Source organism: Thunnus albacares, chromosome 8, assembly GCF_914725855.1.
Source record: "Thunnus albacares chromosome 8, fThuAlb1.1, whole genome shotgun sequence".
NCBI classification, from domain to species: domain Eukaryota; kingdom Metazoa; phylum Chordata; class Actinopteri; order Scombriformes; family Scombridae; genus Thunnus; species Thunnus albacares.
This window is the reverse complement of record NC_058113.1, coordinates 34,690,629-34,713,128: the sequence shown is the minus strand read 5'-3', so window position 1 is coordinate 34,713,128 and position 22,500 is coordinate 34,690,629. Positions and strand designations below refer to the sequence as shown.

General features: G+C 39.8%; 3 protein-coding genes across 6 annotated transcripts in view; 2 read left to right on the top strand and 1 right to left on the bottom strand.

Moving 5' to 3' along the window:
* Nucleotides 1-7,677: 7,677 nt before the first annotated feature.
* pnp4b (purine nucleoside phosphorylase 4b) lies at nt 7,678-14,651 on the top strand. Of its 3 annotated transcripts, none has more exons than XM_044359452.1 (8): nt 7,678-7,945; nt 8,404-8,433; nt 9,697-9,869; nt 9,985-10,088; nt 10,847-11,022; nt 11,692-11,882; nt 13,223-13,302; nt 14,366-14,651. In XM_044359452.1, the coding sequence occupies exons 1-8, from the start codon at nt 7,740-7,742 to the stop codon at nt 14,504-14,506; spliced, it is 1,101 nt and encodes a 366-aa protein (XP_044215387.1). In that variant the 5' UTR covers nt 7,678-7,739; the 3' UTR covers nt 14,507-14,651. The 3 variants fall into 3 exon arrangements, with proteins under 3 accessions (XP_044215387.1, XP_044215389.1, XP_044215388.1); XM_044359454.1 differs by having other exon boundaries at nt 7,682-7,868; XM_044359453.1 differs by having other exon boundaries at nt 7,854-7,945; nt 8,255-8,433.
* Nucleotides 14,652-15,072: 421 nt separating this feature from the next.
* On the top strand, nt 15,073-22,202 carry calb1 (calbindin 1). Its single transcript, XM_044359471.1, has 11 exons — nt 15,073-15,641; nt 15,712-15,788; nt 17,495-17,569; nt 17,955-18,035; nt 18,375-18,431; nt 18,580-18,657; nt 20,694-20,749; nt 20,837-20,876; nt 21,130-21,183; nt 21,457-21,528; nt 21,784-22,202. Exons 1-11 carry the CDS (start codon nt 15,563-15,565, stop codon nt 21,892-21,894), a joined length of 780 nt encoding a protein of 259 aa, XP_044215406.1. The 5' UTR covers nt 15,073-15,562; the 3' UTR covers nt 21,895-22,202.
* Nucleotides 22,203-22,341: 139 nt separating this feature from the next.
* decr1 (2,4-dienoyl CoA reductase 1, mitochondrial) overlaps nt 22,342-22,500 on the bottom strand; it is an 8,238-nt gene continuing 8,079 nt past the window's right edge. For both annotated transcript variants that reach the window (XM_044359459.1, XM_044359458.1), the window contains exon 11: nt 22,342-22,500. This exon is cut by the window's right edge and continues 270 nt beyond it. The gene's annotated coding sequence lies outside the window, so the exon portion shown is untranslated.

Here is a 22,500-nt window from a genome sequence, read left to right as displayed (position 1 = left end):
GAGTCATTCATAAAAATCTAAAACAAATTAACACCAACACTGCAATAGTACAACAAAGTAAGAGAATTAAATGTGGACTCTTGAACATTAGATCTCTTTCATCTAAAGCTGTTTTAGTAAACGATTTAATCTCAGATCATCATATTGATTGATTGTCTTACTGAAACCTGGCTGTGTCATGAAGAACATGTCAGTCTAAATGAATCCAGTCCTCCCAGTCATATTAATACTCACATTCCTCCAGACACTGGCCGAGGAGGAGGAGTCACAGCCTCATTATCAACTCTAGACCTGAACTTCATTATAACTCATTAGAAAGTCTTGTTCTTAGTCTCTCAGCCAACCTGGAAAACTTTACAGCCAGTTCTATGTGTTATAGTGAACCGTCCTCCTGGTCCAGACTCTGAACTCTTATCTGAATTCTGAGAGTTTTTATCAAACTTAGTCCTTCGTACAGATAAAGTAATTATAGTAGGTGATTTTAATATTCATGTGGACGTTGATAGTGACAGTCTCAGTACTGCATTTATCTCATTATTAGACTCAACTGGCTTCTCTCAGAGTGTAAATAATCCCACTCACTGTCTGAACCACACCCTCCACCTTGTTCTGACTTACGGCATCGAAATTGAACATTTGATAGTTTTTCCACAAAATCCTATTTTATCAGATCATTTTTTAATAACTTTTGAATTCCTATTACTGGATTACACACCATTAGACAAAAATGTCTTCACTAGATGTCTCTCTGATAGTGTTGTAGATAAATTTAAGGAAGCAGTTCCATCAGTACTGAATTCACTGCCATGTCTCAATACTACAGAGGACTCTTATGTTAACTTTAGTCCCTCCCAAATTGATAATCTTATTGATAGTGCTGCAGGCTCATTACGAATAACACTCGACTCCATCGCCCCCTTAAAAAGGAAAATAATAAAACATAAGGGGTTAGCTCCATGGTTTAACTCCCAAACCCGCAAATTAAAGCAAACATCACGAAAATTGGAAAGGATTTGGCGTTCCACCAAAGTAGAAGAATCTCGCTTAGTCTGGCAAGATAGTCTTAAAACATATAGGAAGGCCCTCTGTAATGCCAGAGCCGCCTATTACTCAGCATTAATAGAAGAGAATAAAAACAGCCCTAGGTTCCTTTTCAGCACTTTGGCTGACAAAGAGTCATAACATAATTGACCCATGTATTCCTATAGCTCTCAGTAGTAATGACTTTATGAGCTTTTTTAATGATAAAATTCTAACTATTAGAGACAAAATTCAATTCTCTGCCCTCAACAGGCACCGTTCTCTCCCCAAACACAGGAACCTTATAAGCAGCTGTGAATCCTGATGCATACATTTGGACTGTTTTTCTCCAGTCAACTTTCCTGAACTAACTTCAATGATTTGTTCATCTAAACCATCAACCTGTCTCTTAGATCCCATCCCAACTAGGCTGCATAAGGAAGTCTTACCCTTAGTTAGCACTTCTTTACTAGATATGATCAATCTGTCTTTAGTAACAGGCTATGTACCACAGTCCTTTAAAGTAGCTGTAATTAAACCTCTTCTTAAGAAGCCTACTCTTGATTCAGGTGTTTTAGCCAATTATAGACCTATATCTAACCTTCCATTTCTCTCTAAGATCCTTGAGAAAGCAGTCTCTAATCAGTTATGTGACTTTCTACATAACAATAGTTTATTTGAGGATTTTCAGTCAGGATTTAGAGGCATCATAGCACAGACACAGCACTGGTGAAAGTCACTAATGACCTCCTAACTGCATCGGACAAAGGATTTGTCTCTATACTTGTCCTGTTAGATCTTAGTGCTGCATTCAACACAACTGACCATCAAATCCTTTTGCAGAGACTGAAACATTTAATTGGCATTAAAGGAACTGCATTAAGCTGGTTTAAGTCCTATTTATCAGACCGATTTCAGTTTGTACATGTTAATGATGAATCCTCCATGAAGGCAAAAGTTAGACACGGAGTTCCACAAGGTTCTGTACTTGGACCAATTCTATTCACCTTATATATGCTTCCTTTAGATAATATTATTAGGAAACATAAATAAATTCTCATTGCTATGCAGATGATACCCAATTATATTTATCAATGAAGCCTGATGAAACCAATCAGTTAATGACATAAAGACCTGGATGACCTGCAATTTTCTGCTACAAAATTCAGATAAAACTGAAGTTAGTAACTCCCACATAAATCAAATCTCAAGGACTGCCTTTTTTCACTTACGTAATATCACAAAAATCAGACACATCCTGTTCCTAAAAGATGCAGAAAAACTAGTCCACACATTTGTTACTTCTAGGCTGGATTATTGCAATTCCTTATTATCAGGCTGCTCTAACAAGTCTCTAAAGACTCTCCAGCTGGTCCAGAATGCAGCTGCACGTGTTCTGACTAAAACTAGAAAAAGAGACCACATTTCTCCCATTTTAGCTTTGCTGCATTGGCTTCCTGTAAAATCTAGAATTGACTTTAAAATCCTTCTCCTAACTTACAAAGCCCTTAATGGTCAGACACCATCATATCTTGAAGAGCTCATAATACCGTATTATCCCACTAGAACACTGCGCTCCCAGTATGCAGGCTTACTGGTGGTTCCTACAGTCTTTAAAAGTAGAATGGGAGGCAGAGCCTTCAGCTATCAGACTCCTCTCCTGTGGAACCATCTTCCAGATTGGGTCCGGGGTGCAGACACCCTCTCTATGTTTAAGAGTAGGCTTAAAACTTTCCTTTTTGATAAAGCTTATAGTTAGGGCCGACCAGGCTCGCCTTGGATCAGCCCTTAGTTATGCTGCTATAGGCCTAGACTGCTGGGGGACTTCCCATGATGCACTGAGCTCCTCTCTCCTCCTCCTCCTCTCCATCTGTATGCATTCATGTAACATTAATGCATGTCACTAACTTGATTTCTTCCCCGGAGTTCTTTGTGCTTTCTCATCAGCAGGAAACCCCATAAACTGTGCTGACATGTTGATGTCTTTCTTCTGTCCTTCTCCAGCTGTTCCTGCCATCGTTGCTGTTTGTTGCTGCTAGTCATGTATCTGTTGTTGTTGTTGTTGCTGTTGTTGCTCTGCTTCTCAGTGTCCCCCACCCCCCCCCCCCCCCACCCCCTTCTCTCTCTCTCAACCCAACCGGTCAAAGCAGATGGCCGCCCACCAAGAGCCGGGTTCTGCTTGAGGTTTCTTCCCATTAAAGGGGAGTTTTTCCTTACCGCTGTCGCCAAGTGCTGCTCATGGGGGAATTGTTGGGTCTCTGTAAATTAAAGATTTCGGTCCAGACCTGCTCCATGTGAAAAGTGCCCTGAGATGACTTTTGTTGTGATTTGGTGTGATATAAAGAAATAAATTGAATACAGACCTCTATAGACCACTATAAACCTCTGTAGACCTCTACAGACCTCTATTGACTGCTATAAACCTCTATAGACCACTATAGACCACTATAGACCGCTATAGACCTCTATAAACCTCTATAAACCTCTATAGACCTCTATAAACCTCTATAGACCACTATAGACCACTATAGACCGCCATAGACCGCTATAGACCTATATAAACCTCTATAGACCTCTATAAACCTCTATAAACCTCTATAAACCTCTATAAACCTCTATTTACCACTATAGACCACTATAGACTGTTATAGACCTCTATAAACCTCTATAGACCGCTATAGACCTCTATAAACCTCTATTTACCACTATAGACTGTTATAGACCTCTATAAACCTCTATAGACCACTATAGGCCTCTATAGACTTCTATAGACCTCTATAGACCTCTATAGACCTCTATAGACCACTATAGATCTCTATAGACCTCTATAGACCACTATAGACCTCTATAAACCTCTATAGACCACTATAGACCTCTATAGGCCTCTATAGACCGCTATAGACCTCTATAAACCTCTATAAACCTCTATTTACCACTATAGACTGTTATAGACCTCTATAAACCTCTATAGACCTCTATAGACCTCTATAGACCGCTATAGACCTCTATAAACCACTATAAACCTCTATTTACCACTATAGACTGTTATAGACCTCTATAAACCTCTATAGACCACTATAGACCTCTATAGACCTCTATAGACCACTGTAGACCTCTATAGACCTCTATAGACCACTATAGACCTCTATAGACCTCTATAGACCACTATAGACCTCTATAAACCTCTATAGACCTCTATAGACCTCTATAGACCACTATAGACCTCTATAAACCTCTATAGACCACTATAGACCACTATAGACCTCTATAGACCTCTATAGACCACTATGTTAATCATTTCATTTTTGATAACAGATTAATTTTTAAGCCTTTTTTTAAACAATCAAGAAAACCAGCAGACGTTCTGTCAGCAGCTGCTCACATGTGAATATTTACTAGTTTTCCAGTTTTCTATGATAATAAACTCAACATCTGTGTGTTTGTGACAAAATACTTCATCTGAATATGTTCACTTGGTGTTAGTACACTTAGTACACAGGGTATAGTATAATATACTACAGTATGCAGTAATATAATATACACAAAGTACACAGGGTATAGTATAATATACTACAGTATGCAGTAATATAATATACACAAAGTACACAGGGTATAGTATAATATACTACAGTATGCAGTAATATAATATACACAAAGTACACAGGGTATAGTATAATATACTACAGTATGCAGTAATATAATATACACAAAGTACACAGGGTATAGTATAATATACTACAGTATGCAGTAATATACTCATAGTACACAGTATGTAGTATAATATACTTTGTAGAGGAGGTCACGTGGTTGTGACTGACCTGCAGCAGCTCACCTGTCTGTCAGGTGGAGCTGCTCAGTAACATGATGATGATGATGGTGATGATGATGATGAAGATGTGGAGGAATGCAGCGACCCGGGATTTTTCCGCCTTCTACGTCACTCTGCCGCTCTGACGCAGTGATTTCTATATTTACACACCGGTTGCGAAGTTAACAGCAGCAGCGCCGCGCGTGCATGTCAGTCCGTCCGTGCGTTTGTGCGTGTGTGTGTGTGTGCGTGCGTGCGTGCGTGCGTGTGTGCGTGCGTGCGTGCATAGCAAAGGATCAGATATTTGATGTGTTTTGCTGCATCATCATCATCATTCCGTCACATCTGGTGACTTTACAGCGTCTGATGTGGCTGTTATAACCACGCACGCGCGCGCGCACACACACACACACACACACACCGGGAGGAACCGTTAAATATCTGGTAAATATCCGGTAGCTGCTGTGTGAAGGAGTGAGAGATGAAGTGATGAGATGGAGGAAGAGTCTGCAGACACTGATGGATGGATGAAGGAAAACATGTCGAGCTTTTTCTTTTTTTCTTACCGCCGAGATGAAGGAGCATCATCATCATCATCATCATCATCTGACCGGCCGTTACTGTCCGTTAGTATCCGTTACCGACCGATACTGACTGTTTACTGACGGAGCCGCTGCACCGACCCTCCTCCTCCTCCTCTTCCTCTTCCTCCTCAGTCTGAGCTCTCAGAGCCGCTCCGAGCCCCCCCCCCCCCCCCCCCCCCCATTTAACCCTTTACTGTGTCTGTGTGTAACTTCAGTAAAACTGAACCTCTCACCAACAAACATTATTTAATGTTCATTTATTTAATATTTAGCCTTCCTTTATATTTGATTATATATTTATTTTTAATGTATTTTAGGTTTATATTAAAACCATCAGCTGACTGCGCTGCTCCAGTCCTGCAGAGTCGACAACATGACGACAACAGGAGTGATCAATAGATGATCAATAGATGATTAATGGGCTGAACTTTTTATATAATGATTCTGATCAAATATAAAATCCATCTTCAGCTGCTTCACATGTTTTTATGTTTCTGAGTCTTTATATTTTCATGTTTCATCTCTCGAGTCTCTTTTTCAGAACTTTCACACCAGAAATGATTGAAAACAGTTTGTTGTTATTAATGATCATAATTCTATATTTGAACAGCTTTCATTTAAAATGTTGTTCTCATAATATTCTGTTATCATTTTATATATATTTGGATTAATAGAACAATGTTTATGTTTAACTGGACGCTCCAGTTCATGAAAACAATTTAAATATTTGCTTATGTTGTTTTCATGTTTACGTTTCTCCTGGAATAAATAAAAATAAGTTTAAAAATAATACAAATAATAATAATTGACAAAAATACACATGTATGTTTAAATGTTATACTTCACATGTGAAAAGTGTGAAATTCACGTGATGTTTTATATGACACATATAAACAGAAACAACAGAGATGAAGGTCGACTCACACACACGAAATAAAACAAACGTCCAAAAACCACATGTGATAAACATGTGACACGTGTCACACATGTAAAAATGATCCATGATCATCACTCAGTTATTATTATTATTGTTATTATTATTATTATTATTATTGTTATTATCATCATCATGAGTTGAACTGTTCATGACAAAAATAAAATACTGCAGGACACACACACACACACACACACACACACACACACACACACACACACACACACTGTTGCTATTATGGAAACACAGTTTCTATGGCAACTGATGTGCTGGATTCCTGCAGAAGCGTTCCCACGGCGACACACAGCTCTTTACCTCATTACACACACACACACACACACACACACACACACACACACACACTAACAGGTTTTGCTGATGTAGCAGAACTGTGACTTCAGCCTGCAGCTGCACTCAGTACTGCAGTACTTCTACAGTACTACTGCAGTAGTACTGCAGTAGTACTATAGAAGTATCAGTAACAGCAGTATTAGTAATGATTGTACCAATAAAGGGATGTAATTTTAATCATTTCATTACATGTAAATATGAAGCTACAGTTAGCAGCCGGTTAGCTTAGCTTAGCTTAGCTTAGCTTAGCATGAGGACTGGAACAGGCCCGGCTGCGTCCTGCCAGCAGCTCTAAACTCACTGATCAACATCATATCTGGTTTGTTTTACTGTTTACAGCCGACATCAACATGTGATCTGTTAACGCAGGTGTAAACACACTGTGATCAGAATCACAATCGGATCAATCAGACCACATCTGGAGGAGTTCTGGCTCACACTGTGATTGGATCTCAGCAGGTGTGAATGGTGACATCATTCATCCCAGTAAGGTGAAAGGTCACCTGGCTGCACCTCTACCTGCCAGCTGAAGCATGCTGGGTAAAAGCTGCGACTAGTTTCCATCATAAAAGATGAAGAACGTCTGAGAGCAGATCCTGATGTCAGCCGTTCATTCTTTATGATGATGGAAACATCAACTCCTGACTAAATGATCAATTATATATTACAAATCCTTTCATTTTGTTGGCTGAATTTCATATTCATAAAAGCACATTTACAGCTAAAAAGCCGAACTGTTTTCTGTTTCAAGTCTTTGTGTGAATGTAACTCGTCTTCGTCTTCTTCGTCTTCGCTCGGTTTGTTTGCGTTTTTATTTTTCTTCTGTAAACTGTAAGATGAATATTCTGAGAATGATCATGTAGTTGTTTTATATGTGAATAACAAAAAAAAAGAATTAAAAAAAATTTGCATATTGAGATCCAATCATGATGAGAACACGTGATCACAGCAGAGACCCACAGACTCAACATGTTTGTTTAGAGCTCAAGGACACTAAACAACTTTTATTTGTTTATAAAAACTCTGCAGATGAGAGAGACACATGGTGAGCATGTTCACTACTGCACCTGTCTGCTGCACACTGACTGTGGCAACAGGAAGTTCTCAGGTGAACCAACTGAATCCACTGTTTCCTGTGGTGAAGACACCCGTGTGTGTGTGTTGTGAGCAGGTGAGCTCGTCAGGTGTGAAGGAGGTTGTTGTTCCCTCTAAAATCCTCCTTAACTCCGCCCACTCTCACCTCTACAGGTGAGTCACTGCTGTTAAACTCACCTGAAGTGTAGAAACAGTCACCATGTTGTCACTGTGTTCTCAATAAATAAATAAATAAATAAATAAACAAAAGTAATTTCAAATTATATAACAATGAACTGGTGAAGTATTATTGTTGTTATAATTATTATTATTATTATTTAATCCTGCTTCTTCATGTTTATGTATTTTCGGTTGAATTTATTATCTCACACAGTTTTATTAATCAGTTTAATTATTGATCAGGCTGTGTACCTGATATCATACATGTATTGATCTTTGATCCCCTCATTGTACAAACCGCAGAGGTCAAAGGTCACAGACAGACCAGTCACTGAACCCGGCGGTATCTACAGACTCTGATTCAGCCAATCAGAGAGCAGCACCTCACGCTGCTCGTCTGTCTGCTGCTGCTTTGTCTTCTTCTTCTTCTTCTTCTCTTCCTCTCTCTGCAGCGGGACAATGCACGGCAAAGGGAACCCCTGGTAAGTATTCTTACTGGTCTTTATGTCAGGGTATCACATATTTTTATTTATTTTACTTTATTTATATCTTTGGTGGAGGAAACTCTTCTTTCAGCTCCAACTTCAAACAAACTGACCTGAAAGACAAATTCAACGTTTGGCAAAAACTGATTAAAAAGGAGGAGGAAGCGCTGCATGGTTCTGACCTGAAGTGGTGCAGACAGTCTTCAGATGAAATGATAGTGAATTTATTCTTCACCAGGTTCTTGAACCCAGTGATTTTTAGTGTGTAGAAATGAGCTGAGGGTCTGAATCCAGGATGTATTCACAGATCAGATGCAGCTCAGCTTTGCTGACACTTGGTGGTCACTCGCGGTACTGCAACAAAAATGCACCCAGTGTCCCCATAAACCACCTTTATTAGAAGAGAAGTCTGTAAAACTACTGACAGACTCCGACAAGTTCAACTATTACTCTTAATGTTGTGAATTTTTAAACCATGAAGGTTTCATATTTGTAAAACTTTCACCAGAGTCAAGAAAGAGATTTTAAAATGTGTGACGCCTCAGTCTATGAACAGAGCGGGAGAAATGCTACTGAGCATGTGCAGTGGGATGCACAACATGGAAGTGAAAAAAACACATTTCTTAGGCTATAAAACTTCCTGAATCCTGAAACCAGACAGAATAAACAAGCAGAAGAAGAAACGCGCTTTATTTAAAAAGCAAAAACTTGAAACACAGATTTATGTCAGAAGGTTAAATCATCTTGTTGCACCTGTTCTAATAAAAGTCGAAACTGCTGCTGCAGGTTTTATCTTCAGGAAACATAAAACAGATTTTAACTGCAGCTGCGGCTCAAAGATCAGACATGTGACACACCGTAGACATCAGACAACAGGAGGATGAAGATGATGATGATGAAGATGATCAGAGAGCTGCAGTTATCTGTTTATATCACAGGTTCTGTTTCTACACGTTTACTGCTGCCACATGTGACTCTTCTATTAAAATATAATTTAGATTTATTAAACTGAAATCATAAAACTCTGTTAAATACATTTCTAGTTATAAGACATTTATAAATACGAGTCCAGTGTGATAATATGAACATAACAATAAACTCAACGTTCATATCTCATGATAGCAGACATCGTAGATCTCCACCTAAAGGAATTATCATTTTTATGTTACTGTTCATGTGCACGAGCAGCTTTGGTTATTCTTGTTTGAACTATGAAGTATACCTCACTGTTTACCCCCCCCCCCGTCCCCCCCCCCCCAGTTGCTGCTCCTTCGAGGACTACAACCTGACCACCGAGTGGCTCCTGAACCAGACGAGTCACCGTCCGAAGGTTGCAGTGATCTGCGGTTCAGGACTCGGTCTGTTGGCCGACGTAGCTGCTGACAAGCAGATCATCAGGTACCAGGATATCCCCAACTTCCCTGTCAGCACAGGTGAGTTAGCCACGCCCACTGTGGAGCGGACGGAGAGGGGGGGCGGGGTCTCTGGAGACACCTCTCCGCGGAGCGAAGGATCTCTTCTCTGATGTCACGTCTCTCTGTCTCTCAGTCGCAGGTCATGAAGGCTGTCTGGTGTTTGGGACGATCGAGGACACTACCTGCGTCTTCATGCAGGGTCACTTCCACCTGTATGAAGGTTACTCCCTCTGCCAGGTGAGCTCTTCATCCTCACTCCGACACATCTGACAGCAGTCATCCTCAGTCTGTGGAGCTGATTTATACATAAAGTTCAGGTCCTGCTGCACCTCTAGTCCAGGTGAGGTAACTTCTTCCTGAAATCAGTGTCTGAGCCTCACCTGGGACTGATGTTGTCATGACAACACAGCTCTCCTCCATGTTAAAGATGGCTGCTCTCGGAGGGAACTGAGGATTGTGACCTGCAGTGAACTCTGGGATGAGGTGCTGGTTTGTTTGGTTCAGGCTGGATGAGTTCAGGGTCGTGTTACTTCAGCACAGATAGAGACGGCGTTAAAACAGCGCCGGTTGTTTAGTGTACAGGTGAGACATAATGATGCAACATTCATGTGTTTAAAGGTTGATCAGATGTAAAACTCAAACAGGGTTTTACAACTCTGGAGAGTTACCACGGCAACAACATGAGCTTCATGCAGCAGGTGAATCCTCCAGGAAGGTGTTTGTCTCGCTGGATGACGTCTTGTTTTGTTGCAGCAAAAGTTGAACATTTCACGTTTGCCGGAGCGTCAACACACTGAACGCCGCCGTATACAAACAACCATCCTGCGTCTGTAAACTTGTTCCACTCACATGTTCTAGAAAACAAGATGGTGACCTCGAGAAGATGAAGAGCTGCATGAGGACAGGAACTAGAATGTGGGATCCAGCTGTGGTCCTGCTCTCTGGGTAGTGACCGTCTGTCTGTCTGTCTGTCTGTCTGTCTCTACCTGTCTCAGGTGACGTTCCCCGTGCGGATCTTTAAGCTGATGGGGGTGGAGACGGTTCTGGTGACCAACGCCTCTGGAGGAATCTGTCCTGACTTTAAAGTCGGTGACATCATGATCATCAAAGACCACATCAACCTGCCGGGATTCGCTGGACAACATCCACTGTGTGGACCCAACGACGAACGGTGAGACCATCTGTCTGTCTGTCTGACTGTCTGTCTGTCTGACTGACTGACTGACTGGCTGTCTGTCTGTCTGTCTGACTGTCTGTCTGTCTGTCATTCTGACTGTCTGACTGGCTGTCTGTCTGTCTGTCTGACTGTCTGTCTGTCTGTCTGACAGACAGACTGTCTGTCTGACTGTCTGTCTGTCTGACTGTCTGACTGTCTGTCTGACTGTCTGTCTGTCTGACTGTCTGTCTGTCTGTCTGTCTGACTGTCTGTCTAACTGTCTGTCCGTCTGTCTGTCTGTCTGTCTGTCTGTCTGTCTGTCTACATGTTTTTATGACGAGAGTCCAGAGAGACACAGAGCTGGTCTGCTGGTCTGGAGTCAGTCTTTGTTGGTGGATCAGGTGGAGTTCTGCTCGTCAGTGAACAACACTGATATTTAAACATCTTCACATCTAAAGTAAAAGAAAATCTAAATCAGTCTGAATTGCTCTAATCACCAAACATCATAAATATGAGGATGTTTGTCCCGGTGTGGACAGACGTTTCGTCAGTGATGTTTATCTGAAACGTTCTGGTGGAAACAAAAGACAGAACCGAGAACGTTGCAGGTTCTTACAAGGTCCCGTTAGAAGAAGCTCTGCAGGTTACGAGAAGCTATAAATGTCTCTGTGTGTCTGTCTGCAGGTTTGGGATCAGGTTTCCCTGCATGTCTGATGCGTACAGTAAGGATCTGAGGCGTCTGACTCTGGACGTGGTGTCTGAACTGGGCTGCAGTGATTTCGTCAGAGAGGGAGTCTACTGCATGGTGAGCGGACCCAACTTCGAAACCATCGCTGAGGCCAGAATGCTGCGGATCCTCGGCTGTGACTCTGTGGGTAAGAAGAGACAGACAGACAGGTGGAGAGACAGACAGGCTCTGTCCTCAGTAATTGGTCATCGAAGGAAACTCTCCTGATGAGCTCGTTAATAATTGACAAGTTTTAACGAACCTCATTAGCGAGTCAGCGGGGAGAGCAGTGATTGGCTCTCGGTGAGATGATCTTTGGACTGTTCCAAGATCCAAACTGTCATCTGCATGTTTACAGAGTTCACATTACTGCTGATTCTTTGATGGACTCGTATGACAGCACAGCAGGGGCTTCTGGGAGTCGTAGTGTGGAAACCTTCTGTGGAACATCTTCTGGAGCACCTGCAGAGGTTTCTAAGCTTCTTAAGCAGTTTCTAGATGTCTTAGAGACGATTCTGTGGTCCCATCAGGAGGGTCTGGGGTCAGGAGCAGGATCAGTGGGTCCTTCAGGAGAATCTAGGATTACTTGATGAGGTTTTTGGAGTCCCTGGGGAGTTTCTGTGGGTCTCGAGAAGGTTCTGGGGGTGTGGCAATGATCTCAGGGGTTTTGATTTATAATATAGGTCCTTAAGAGGGTTCTAGGATCCTTAAGGAGTTTCAAGGTAGTCAGGGGTTTGTTGAAGTTTGTTGTTTGGATGATGTTCTAGGGTTCTTTGACAAGGGTCTACAATGTGTGTCCTTTAGAGGGGTCTAGGGTTGAGGAAAATCCAGGGTCCCTCAGAATAGTCTTGGGGAGGTTTTAGGGCTCCTGGAAATGTTTTCTGAGACCTTTGAAGAGGTTAACGTGTTCCTTGAGAAAGGTCTAGAGTCCTAGGGCAGGGTCTAGGGTCTTTGATGGGGGTCTTGGAGGTGGTACAGCTGAGTTCTCAGTTTTAGCATCATGTTTTATGTTTCATAGATCATCCTTAACAAAAGCAGAATGATCAGAGATCTCAGACGGGTGTTCAGCTCCGTTCTCTCAGCAGCACGTCGATCAGTGGTCATATGATGGATTCTGTATCAGCAGGTTCTCATTAAATATGTCTGCTGATTAAATATTAACGAGACAGAGTGGAACTCTGGGAACTCGACAACCTGCTGAATACAATAACGACGTCACATGACACACATCCGACTGTTGAACACCAGCAGAGTTCTGTTCTCACATCCTGCTGACAGTAGAACCACTTTACAGAACTCCTTTGATCCATATTAATTATAATTAACGAGTTTGTAATGTCCGTCAACATGCTGCACAAGATTAAACATTTTATTTGACTGTGATTACTGGTATTTTTTAAATTCATTTCATTTTTCACAGGAAATCACAGTTAAAGTGGAGTTTATGACTTTATGAGGAGAATGAATCGTTGTCTCTGTCGTCTTCAGGTATGAGTACAGTCCCTGAGGTGACGGTGGCGAAACACTGCGGACTCAGAGTTCTCGGTCTGTCCCTGATCACCAACAAGGTCAGCAGCTGTCTGTGTGAACGTTGTGTGAAGGTTGTGTGAAGGTTGTGTGAAAGTTGTTTGAAGGTTGTGTGAAGGTTGTGTGAAGGTTGTGTGAAGGTTGTGTGAAGGTTGTGTGACAGTTGTGTGAAAGTTGTTTGAAGGTTGTTTGAAGGTTGTGTGACAGTTGTGTGAAAGTTGTTTGAAGGTTGTTTGAAGGTTGTGTGACAGTTGATTGACAGTTGATTGACAACTGTGTGAAAGTTGTGTGAAAGTTGTTTGAAGGTTGTTTGAAGGTTGTGTGAAGGTTGTGTGACAGTTGTGTGAAAGTTGTTTGAAGGTTGTTTGAAGGTTGTGTGACAGTTGTGTGAAAGTTGTTTGAAGGTTGTTTGAAGGTTGTGTGACAGTTGATTGACAGTTGATTGACAACTGTGTGAAAGTTGTGTGAAAGTTGTTTGAAGGTTGTTTGAAGGTTGTGTGAAGGTTGTGTGAAAGTTGTGTGAAGGTTGTGTGAAGGTTGTGTGAAGGTTGTGTGACAGTTGTGTGAAAGTTGTTTGAAGGTTGTTTGAAGGTTGTGTGACAGTTGTGTGAAAGTTGTTTGAAGGTTGTTTGAAGGTTGTGTGACAGTTGTGTGAAAGTTGTTTGAAGGTTGTTTGAAGGTTGTGTGACAGTTGTGTGAAAGTTGTTTGAAGGTTGTTTGAAGGTTGTGTGACAGTTGTGTGAAAGTTGTTTGAAGGTTGTTTGAAGGTTGTGTGAAGGTTGTGTGACAGTTGTGTGAAAGTTGTTTGAAGGTTGTTTGAAGGTTGTGTGAAGGTTGTATGACAGTTGATTGACGACTGTGTGAAAGTTGTTTGATGGTTGTGTGAAGGTTGTGTGACAGTTGTGTGACAGTTGTGTGAAAGTTGTTTGAAGGTTGTTTGAAGGTTGTGTGAAGGTTGTGTGAAGGTTGATTGAGGGCTCTGTGACAACTGTGTGACGGTTGTGTGAAGGTTGTGTGAAGGTTGTGTGACGGTTGTGTGACGGTTGTGTGAAGGTTGTGTGACGCTTGTGTGACAGCGCTGACCTACCTGTATTTGTCCTGCAGGTGTCTCTGGACTACAGTCGGGAGGAGAAGGTGAACCATGAGGAGGTTCTTCAGATCAGTAAAATGAGGACGGAGGTTCTGCAGAAACTCGCCACCATGCTGATCAGTCGCTGCCAGCAGCAGAGCATCAACACACACTAACAACATCAACGCATGTTAACGTCATGTTAGATGAGTCTTCTCTTCTGTTAGTTCTGTTACTGTCAGAATAAACTGTAGTTGTAACTTCCTGTTGTTGTGTTCCAGCTGTTAAACTGTAACTTCACAATAAAGTTTCTTTTAATGACTGAAGACTGTGATTCACCATCAGAACAAACTGACAGATGTCTGAAACATCTGTAACGTCTGTCTGACCACAGTTAAACATGAAGCAACTGTTTATATTTATATTGTTGTTATATACAACATGATCATATTTATATCTGAACTTTATGTTTCAAACTCATGAAAACGTGGAGTTTAAAGTTTCATTCTTGACTTCAGGAATAAAAGTAACTTAAGGTCCACTTACTGGATTTCTTCTAGAGCTTTCAGCTGCATCTTGAACCCTTCGTTTGGTTCGCCTGTTTTTAATCTTCAGTATATTTTGTTTTTTCTCTTGGCGGCTCCTGAAGGTTTGAGTGACTTCACCCTCTCACCACCTGTTAATTAGTTCATGATGACTGACAGCCCCACAGGCCCTGTGATTGGTTGACTGGTGTGCTTCATCACCAGGCGATGAAGGCTCAGAGCCAACTTCCTGTTTGTGTGCTGCAGGTGTGATTGACAGCAGATGGAGAGCAAGACAAACATGTGCTGTGAATGACAAACTAACAGGGAGGAGAGAAAGAGGTGGAGAAAGAAAATCTCATCAATAAATCTACTTTATAGTGACCACAGCTGCAGCTTTCAGTCTGCGCACACACACACTGACAGACAGACAGGTGCACAGACAGGTGTACAGGTGGTCTCACCCGCTGGGCCCGAGTCTCTCTGCAGCTGTTGGTGTTACGAACCCCGCTGAGAGCCGAGCTTTTTATTCCCCCACCGAGAGGAGAGAGAGTCACACAACAACATCAACACTGAGGACACAATATCCAGTCTGCTCCCAGTAACTTCCAGTCTGCTCCCAGTAACTTCCAGTCTGCTCCCAGTAACATCCAGTCTGCTCCCAGTAACTTCCAGTCTGCTCCCAGTAACATCCAGTCTGCTCCCAGTATGGCCAGCTCCCTCCTGCAGGCAGTGGAGATATCCGCCTCTCAGTTTCTGGACATCTTTCATCACTACGACAACGATGGTAAACCTGCAGCCTTTCTGTCATCCGATGACATCATCGGCTGTCAGCTGATCGTCTGATTGTCTTTCAGGAAACGGATTCATCGAAGGAAAAGAGCTGCAGAGTTTCATCAGAGAGCTGCGAGACGCTCGACAGAAGGCGGGACTGGTGAGTCACCTGTTCACCTGTTCACCTGTTCACCTGTTCATCTGTTCACCTGTTCACCTGTTCACCTGTTCACCTGTTCATCTGTTCACCTGTTCACCTGTTCACCTGTTCACCTGTTCACCTGTTCATCTGTTCACCTGTTCACCTGTTCACCTGTTCACCTGTTCACCTGTTCACCTGTTCATCTGTTCACCTGTTCACCTGTTCACCTGTTCACCTGTTCACCTGTTCATCTGTTCACCTGTTCACCTGTTCACCTGTTCATCTGTTCACCTGTTCACCTGTTCACCTGTTCATCTGTTCATCTGTTCACCTGTTCACCTGTTCACCTGTTCACCTGTTCATCTGTTCACCTGTTCACCTGTTCATCTGTTCATCTGTTCACCTGTTCATCTGTTCATCTGTTCATCTGTTCACCTGTTCATCTGTTCACCTGTTCATCTGTTCACCTGTTCAGTGCAGACGGAGCTGAAAGTTAATTCATTAATAAATCGATCAACAGAAAATTAATCATCAGTTATTTTCATAATTGTTTGATTCACTTCTGACACTTTATAGATCAAACAATTAATTGATTAATTAGTCAATAATGAAAGTAATGATTTGTTTTCTTTGATTTTGTTTACAGTGAACTGATTGATCACTTTATCAGCTTCCAAAAGTCCCAAATGATCAATCAGGTGAATGTATGTAATGATCTGTAAACAGAAAATATTTGTTTGTTTATATTGAAATAAACAACAGCAGGAATATATGGAAGATGGAAGAAGCCTCACGTAAAACAAACCAAACAAACAAATAAACTGAAATACACACGTTGTTTACATTCGATGAATGAATTTACTGCTGTAATGAAATGAGAAACTCATGTAAACAGGGACAATAATTTAGTTTGTTGTCATTAGTAACTGAATGAATGAATTTATGGAAGAGAATATTTTACATCATGAGGTTACCGTAGCAACAGTACTGAAGCTTTAGTTACCAGAGAGGTGAAAGTAACTCAATGAAGGGTTAAACTGGTAACAGTCCCCCTACATACCATCAGTCTATAAAGAGTTAATAAATGGTTTTTAACACACTATAATGTTGCTGCAAAAGTTTTAGGCGTTAAAAATAAATTGAGGATGATTTGAATAGTTTTTATTGATCAGTTAACTTGATCCAAAGTTTAATAAACAGCAGAAAGTGAATCAATATCTGCTGTGAGCAGCTTTGTCTTTAAACCAGCAGCAGTTCTCAGTGTTTCACGTTGTCGGCAGGTCGGTTGTTCCTGCGTCTTCTTCTTCTGCTGCTTCTGTCTCGTCATGTTAATCCCAGACTGACTCCATGATGTTGAGATCAGAGACTGAAGATGGTTCTTTATGTCTCTGGCTGGATGTTTGATGATCAGACGTCTCCTGATGCTGCTGCATCATGGATCTAAACATCTAAAGTGCTTGAAGCTTTTGTACTTACTGTCGGTGTTTATTAATGTATTCATCAATAACCTAGAAGTGTTTGCTGCTGTATAAAGAAATAATGAATGACAATAAATAATAAATACTGAACATTAATAAACACTGAAAATGTCTTTATACCTGCTTATAACTTCACTATAGCTTGTTATAAACAGTTCATTTATTGTTTATATACTGATTATTAATGATAAATAGTGAAAGTGTTTAAACCTGCAGGAAGACTGAAACCGTTTTCTTGTGTTTCAGGATCTGACGGATGAGATGAGACAGTTTGTGAGTGAATACGAGGAGACGACAGATCGCAGGATCGGACTGGTTGAAGTGAGTCTTCTCTGATGTTTAAACCCCGGCAGGTTTCCTGGAGTTCATGGACCAACGACATACTTTGTGATTTAATTTGAAAGGCTTGTTGAAGTCATGAAAATAAAGAGACGGAGGACCAGAGGAAACATATTTAATCATAACTGATGAATAAACGTTAACTACACGAAATGTCTGACTGAACCAAAAGCAGCAGAAAAATCAGACAGCAGTCAGTGTCTGAGTCAGGAGGTTCATTTATTTAGTTATATATATATATATATATATATATATATGTGATCACAGACTCTCAGCTGATCTGTGACTCATGCTGGAATAATAATAATAATTTAATTCATGGAGCAGTCAGGTGTGTTTGACCTTTGACCTGTGCTTGTGTCTCTAGCTGGTTCAGATTCTTCCCACTGAGGAGAACTTCCTGTTGTTCTTCAGACAGCAGCTGAGCTCTGCCTCTCAGTTCCTGCAGGTAGGTTCCTGCTGACTCACCTGATCTGTTCCTCTGCAGGTTTACAGTCTGTCCCTCACAGAATGAAATCATGAATTCCTCTGGCGCCACCAGCTGGACAAACAAGAAACATAACAGACTTATAACCGGTGTTTTAATCTTCAGGTATTTAAACAATAACCAACATGAACTTTTCTTCAGCTCTCTGACACAGAGCTGATAGAAACATCAGAGCAGGTATAATAACCTGTAACAGAACATGACTGAAGTTACTGTCAGCGTTTTCTACATGTTTCCTAAATGTTTTCTTCATGTTTTCTGCCTGTTTCCTGTGTCTTCATCCCTCATGTGACTCTGCAGACGTGGAGACGTTATGATGTCGACCACAGCGGCTACATTGAGGCAGAAGAGCTGAAGGTGAGAGGTGCATGCTGGGATTGTTTTCATACTGTAGTTTTATTGATATGAGGTTGTTAGCTGCAATACGCTAAAGCATCATAAAGCTAATAATAAAACACAGATTCATATATGAGGCTAATATGATGTAATGCTAACTGTCCTGCAGAACTTCCTGAAGGATCTGCTGCTGAAAAACCAAAGAACATGTGACCAGAACAAGCTGGATGAGTACACAGCAGCAACTGTAAGTACTGCAGTAATACTGCAATAGTACTGTCATTATACACTGACACTGTGCTATTACTGTAATTATACTGTAGTATTACTACACAAACTTTACTATTACTACAATGATATGGTAATATTATTGCAATAATACCATAAAAATACTGTACTGCACTATAGTAACACTGTATTAACACTGTAGTAACATTATAGTAACATTATAGTAACACTGTAGTAACACCGTATTAACACTGTGGTAACATTATAGTAACATTATAGTAACATTATAGTAACACTGTAGTAACACCGTATTAACACTGTGGTAACATTATAGTAACATTATAGTAACATTATAGTAACACTGTAGTAACACCGTATTAACACTGTGGTAACATTATAGTAACATTATAGTAACATTATAGTAACACTGTAGTAACTCTATAGTAACACTGTAGTAACACTATAGTAACATTGTATTGACACTGTGGTAACATTATAGTAACATTATAGTAACACTGTAGTAACTCCATAGTAACACCATAGTAACACTATAGTAACATTGTATTGACACTGTGGTAACATTATAGTAACATTATAGTAACATTATAGTAACACTGTAGTAACTCTATAGTAACACTGTAGTAACACTATAGTAACATTGTATTGACACTGTGGTAACATTATAGTAACATTATAGTAACACTATAGTAACATTGTATTAATACTGTGGTAACATTATAGTAACACTATAGTAACATTGTATTGACACTGTGGTAACATTATAGTAACACTATAGTAACACTATTAATACTGTGGTAACTGTATAGTAACACTATAGTAACACCGTATTAACACTGTAGTAACATTATAGTAACAGTATAGTAACATTGTATTAATACTGTGGTAACATTATAGTAACAGTATAGTAACACTGTAGTAACACTATAGTAACACTGTATTAACACTGTGGTAACTCTATAGTACCATTATAGTAACACTGTAGTAACATTATAGTAACACTGTATTAACACTGTGGTAACTCTATAGTACCATTACAGTAACACTGTAGTAACACTGTGGTAACTCTATAGTGCCATTATAGTAACACTGTAGTAACATTATAGTAACACTGTATTAACACTGTGGTAACTCTATAGTACCATTATAGTAACACTGTTGTAACATTATAGTAACATTATAGTAACATTGTAGTAACATTATAGTAACATTATAGTAACACTATGGTAACACCGTAGTAACACTGTGGTAACACTGTAGTAACATTATAGTAACATTATAGTAACATTATAATAACACTGTAGTAACATTATAGTAATACTGTAGTAACATTACAGTGACATTATAGTAACACTGTAGTAACATTACAGTAACATTATAGTAACACTGTAGTAACATTATAGTAACATTATAGTAACACTGTAGTAACATTATAGTAATACTGTAGTAACATTACAGTGACATTATAGTAACACTGTAGTAACATTACAGTAACATTATAGTAACACTGTAGTAACATTATAGTAACATTATAGTAACATTATAGTAACATTATAGTAACATTACAGTGACATTATAGTAACACTGTAGTAACATTACAGTGACATTATAGTAACATTATAGTAACATTATAGTAACATTACAGTGACATTATAGTAACACTGTAGTAACATTATAGTAACATTATAGTAACATTATAGTAACATTATAGTAACATTACAGTGACATTATAGTAACACTGTAGTAACATTATAGTAACATTATAGTAACATTATAGTAACATTATAGTAACATTACAGTGACATTATAGTAACACTGTAGTAACATTATAGTAACATTATAGTAACATTATAGTAACATTATAGTAACATTACAGTGACATTATAGTAACACTGTAGTAACATTACAGTGACATTATAGTAACACTGTAGTAACATTATAGTAACATTATAGTAACATTATAGTAATATTTTAAGATAAACTTGTATATTTGGAGCAGAAGTCAGTTGTGAATCAGCTGTTTTTCTTTTTTTCCAGTTGAAGATTTTTGATTCAGACGGTGACGGAAAACTCTGCTTGGCAGAAATGGCCAGGTATGTAAACTGGTCTGTACTGATGTGTACTGGTCTAAACTGGTGTGTACTGGTCTAAACTGATCTTAACTGGTGTGTTGTGTGCAGGTTGCTGCCTGATGAACAGAACTTCGTGCTCAGGTTTGAGGTGAGAGTTCAGAGGAAGCACTGAGCTGAAACTTGTGTCTGAAAATTGTATAATAATAATAATAATAATAATAATAATGATAATAATAATAATAATAATAATAATAATAATAATAATAATAATAATAATAATAATAATAATAATAATTATTATTATTATTATCATTATTATTATTACCAATGTAACTGAGATGTAACAAACAAAACAATTCAACAATGATGTGACTGTATTGACCTGCCTGCGTGTCTTTCAGGGAATAAAGACGTCCAGACGTCAGTTCAACAGGACCTTTGATCTCTATGATCGGGTCAGTTTTTCACTTTCTTTGTTTTCAGTGAACAATTGTTGGTCTGATGTTTTAAAAGCGTTTATAAGGCTGCAGGTCTGGAAACAGGAAACAGTTGATACTTTAAATGAACACAGAGTCCGTTTACGGACACCTGATACCTACTGAGAAATATATCAGTGGGGTATCAAAATAACGTTTTACCTGCAAGGAGGCTCTCATGAAAGGTACTACCCAGGTGCATTATGGGAAATGTAGGAACCTCTCCTCTGTGTGTGTGTGTGTGTGTTTCAGGATGGCAGTGGGTTCATGGATGAAGCAGAGCTCGACGTTCTCCTCAGAGATCTGTGTGAGAACAACAAGAAGGTCTCAAGTTTTTATTCCTCACTGCGTGTTTGTCTCAGTTCTGCTCAGTCGTATGTTTTTATTTATTTAAGTCTCTTTTTAAAGACAACATGTACAATATGAGCAAAGACAAACGGAACTGTGTTTCTCCTGATGACTTCAGAGGAGCAGAGACAGAAAAAACAAGAAAAATGAAAGTTTGTATTAAAGACAAAGTGTGTGTGTGTGTGTGTGTGTGTGTGTGTGTGTGTGTGTGTGTGTGTGTGTGTCCTGCAGGTTCTGGACTCTGCAGATCTTCCTCTTTATCGGGCGTCCATCATGCAGCTGTCAGACAGAGGGAAACTTTACCGCAGCGAGCTCGCTCTGCTGCTCTGTGATGAAGACTGAAACTACTCGACACGTTAAACTAGTGGATCTGAGTTATGATTGTTTTGATTCCTCCTCTCTGATTGGTTGCTGCAGCCTGATAGTATAAACATGATGTGAGTTTGTCTGTAATAAACATCAAATAAAATTCTACTGTTTCTTTCACACCTGTTCACCAGGTGAGTATCAGACAGTTTGATCCTCTAGTTGTTTTAATGTGGAGCTGTTTGTCTGACAACACGATGACATCATGCCTGTAGGTTTATGATCTGTGTTTTCATGTTGAACCTGTGACTCATCACATGTGACGAAATAAAACCATGAACAGAGCTGCACAGTGTGGTGAATATAACTGATATATATATATATTTAAATATAACTGGTGGGGTCAGATTATGAGACTGAATTTATCAGAAAACACAAAAGCTTATTAAAACTATCAAATATAAAACATACAGAGACAAAGGATCAGATGAGCACTGACGTCAGGGTGATTTTATTATAAAACAGAAACGTTTGAGTTTACACTGAGCAAGTTACGAGCTAACAGGCTACAAGCTAACAAGATACAAGCTAACAGGCTACAAGCTAACAAGCTACAAGCTAACAGGCTACAGTGCTTCCTGA

Bases quoted from the DNA above. Each gene is read 5' to 3' on its own strand.
- pnp4b (XM_044359452.1), top strand. From the start codon at position 7,740: ATGGTGAGCATGTTCACTACTGCACCTGTCTGCTGCACACTGACTGTG. The intron at 7,946-8,403 runs GTGAGTCACTGC...CTCTCTCTGCAG, and splicing joins GCCCACTCTCACCTCTACAG to CGGGACAATGCACGGCAAAG. The intron at 9,870-9,984 runs GTGAGTTAGCCA...TCTGTCTCTCAG, and splicing joins CAACTTCCCTGTCAGCACAG to TCGCAGGTCATGAAGGCTGT.
- calb1 (XM_044359471.1), top strand. From the start codon at position 15,563: ATGGCCAGCTCCCTCCTGCAGGCAGTGGAGATATCCGCCTCTCAGTTT. The intron at 15,642-15,711 runs GTAAACCTGCAG...ATTGTCTTTCAG, and splicing joins TCATCACTACGACAACGATG to GAAACGGATTCATCGAAGGA. The intron at 18,658-20,693 runs GTAAGTACTGCA...CTTTTTTTCCAG, and splicing joins ATGAGTACACAGCAGCAACT to TTGAAGATTTTTGATTCAGA.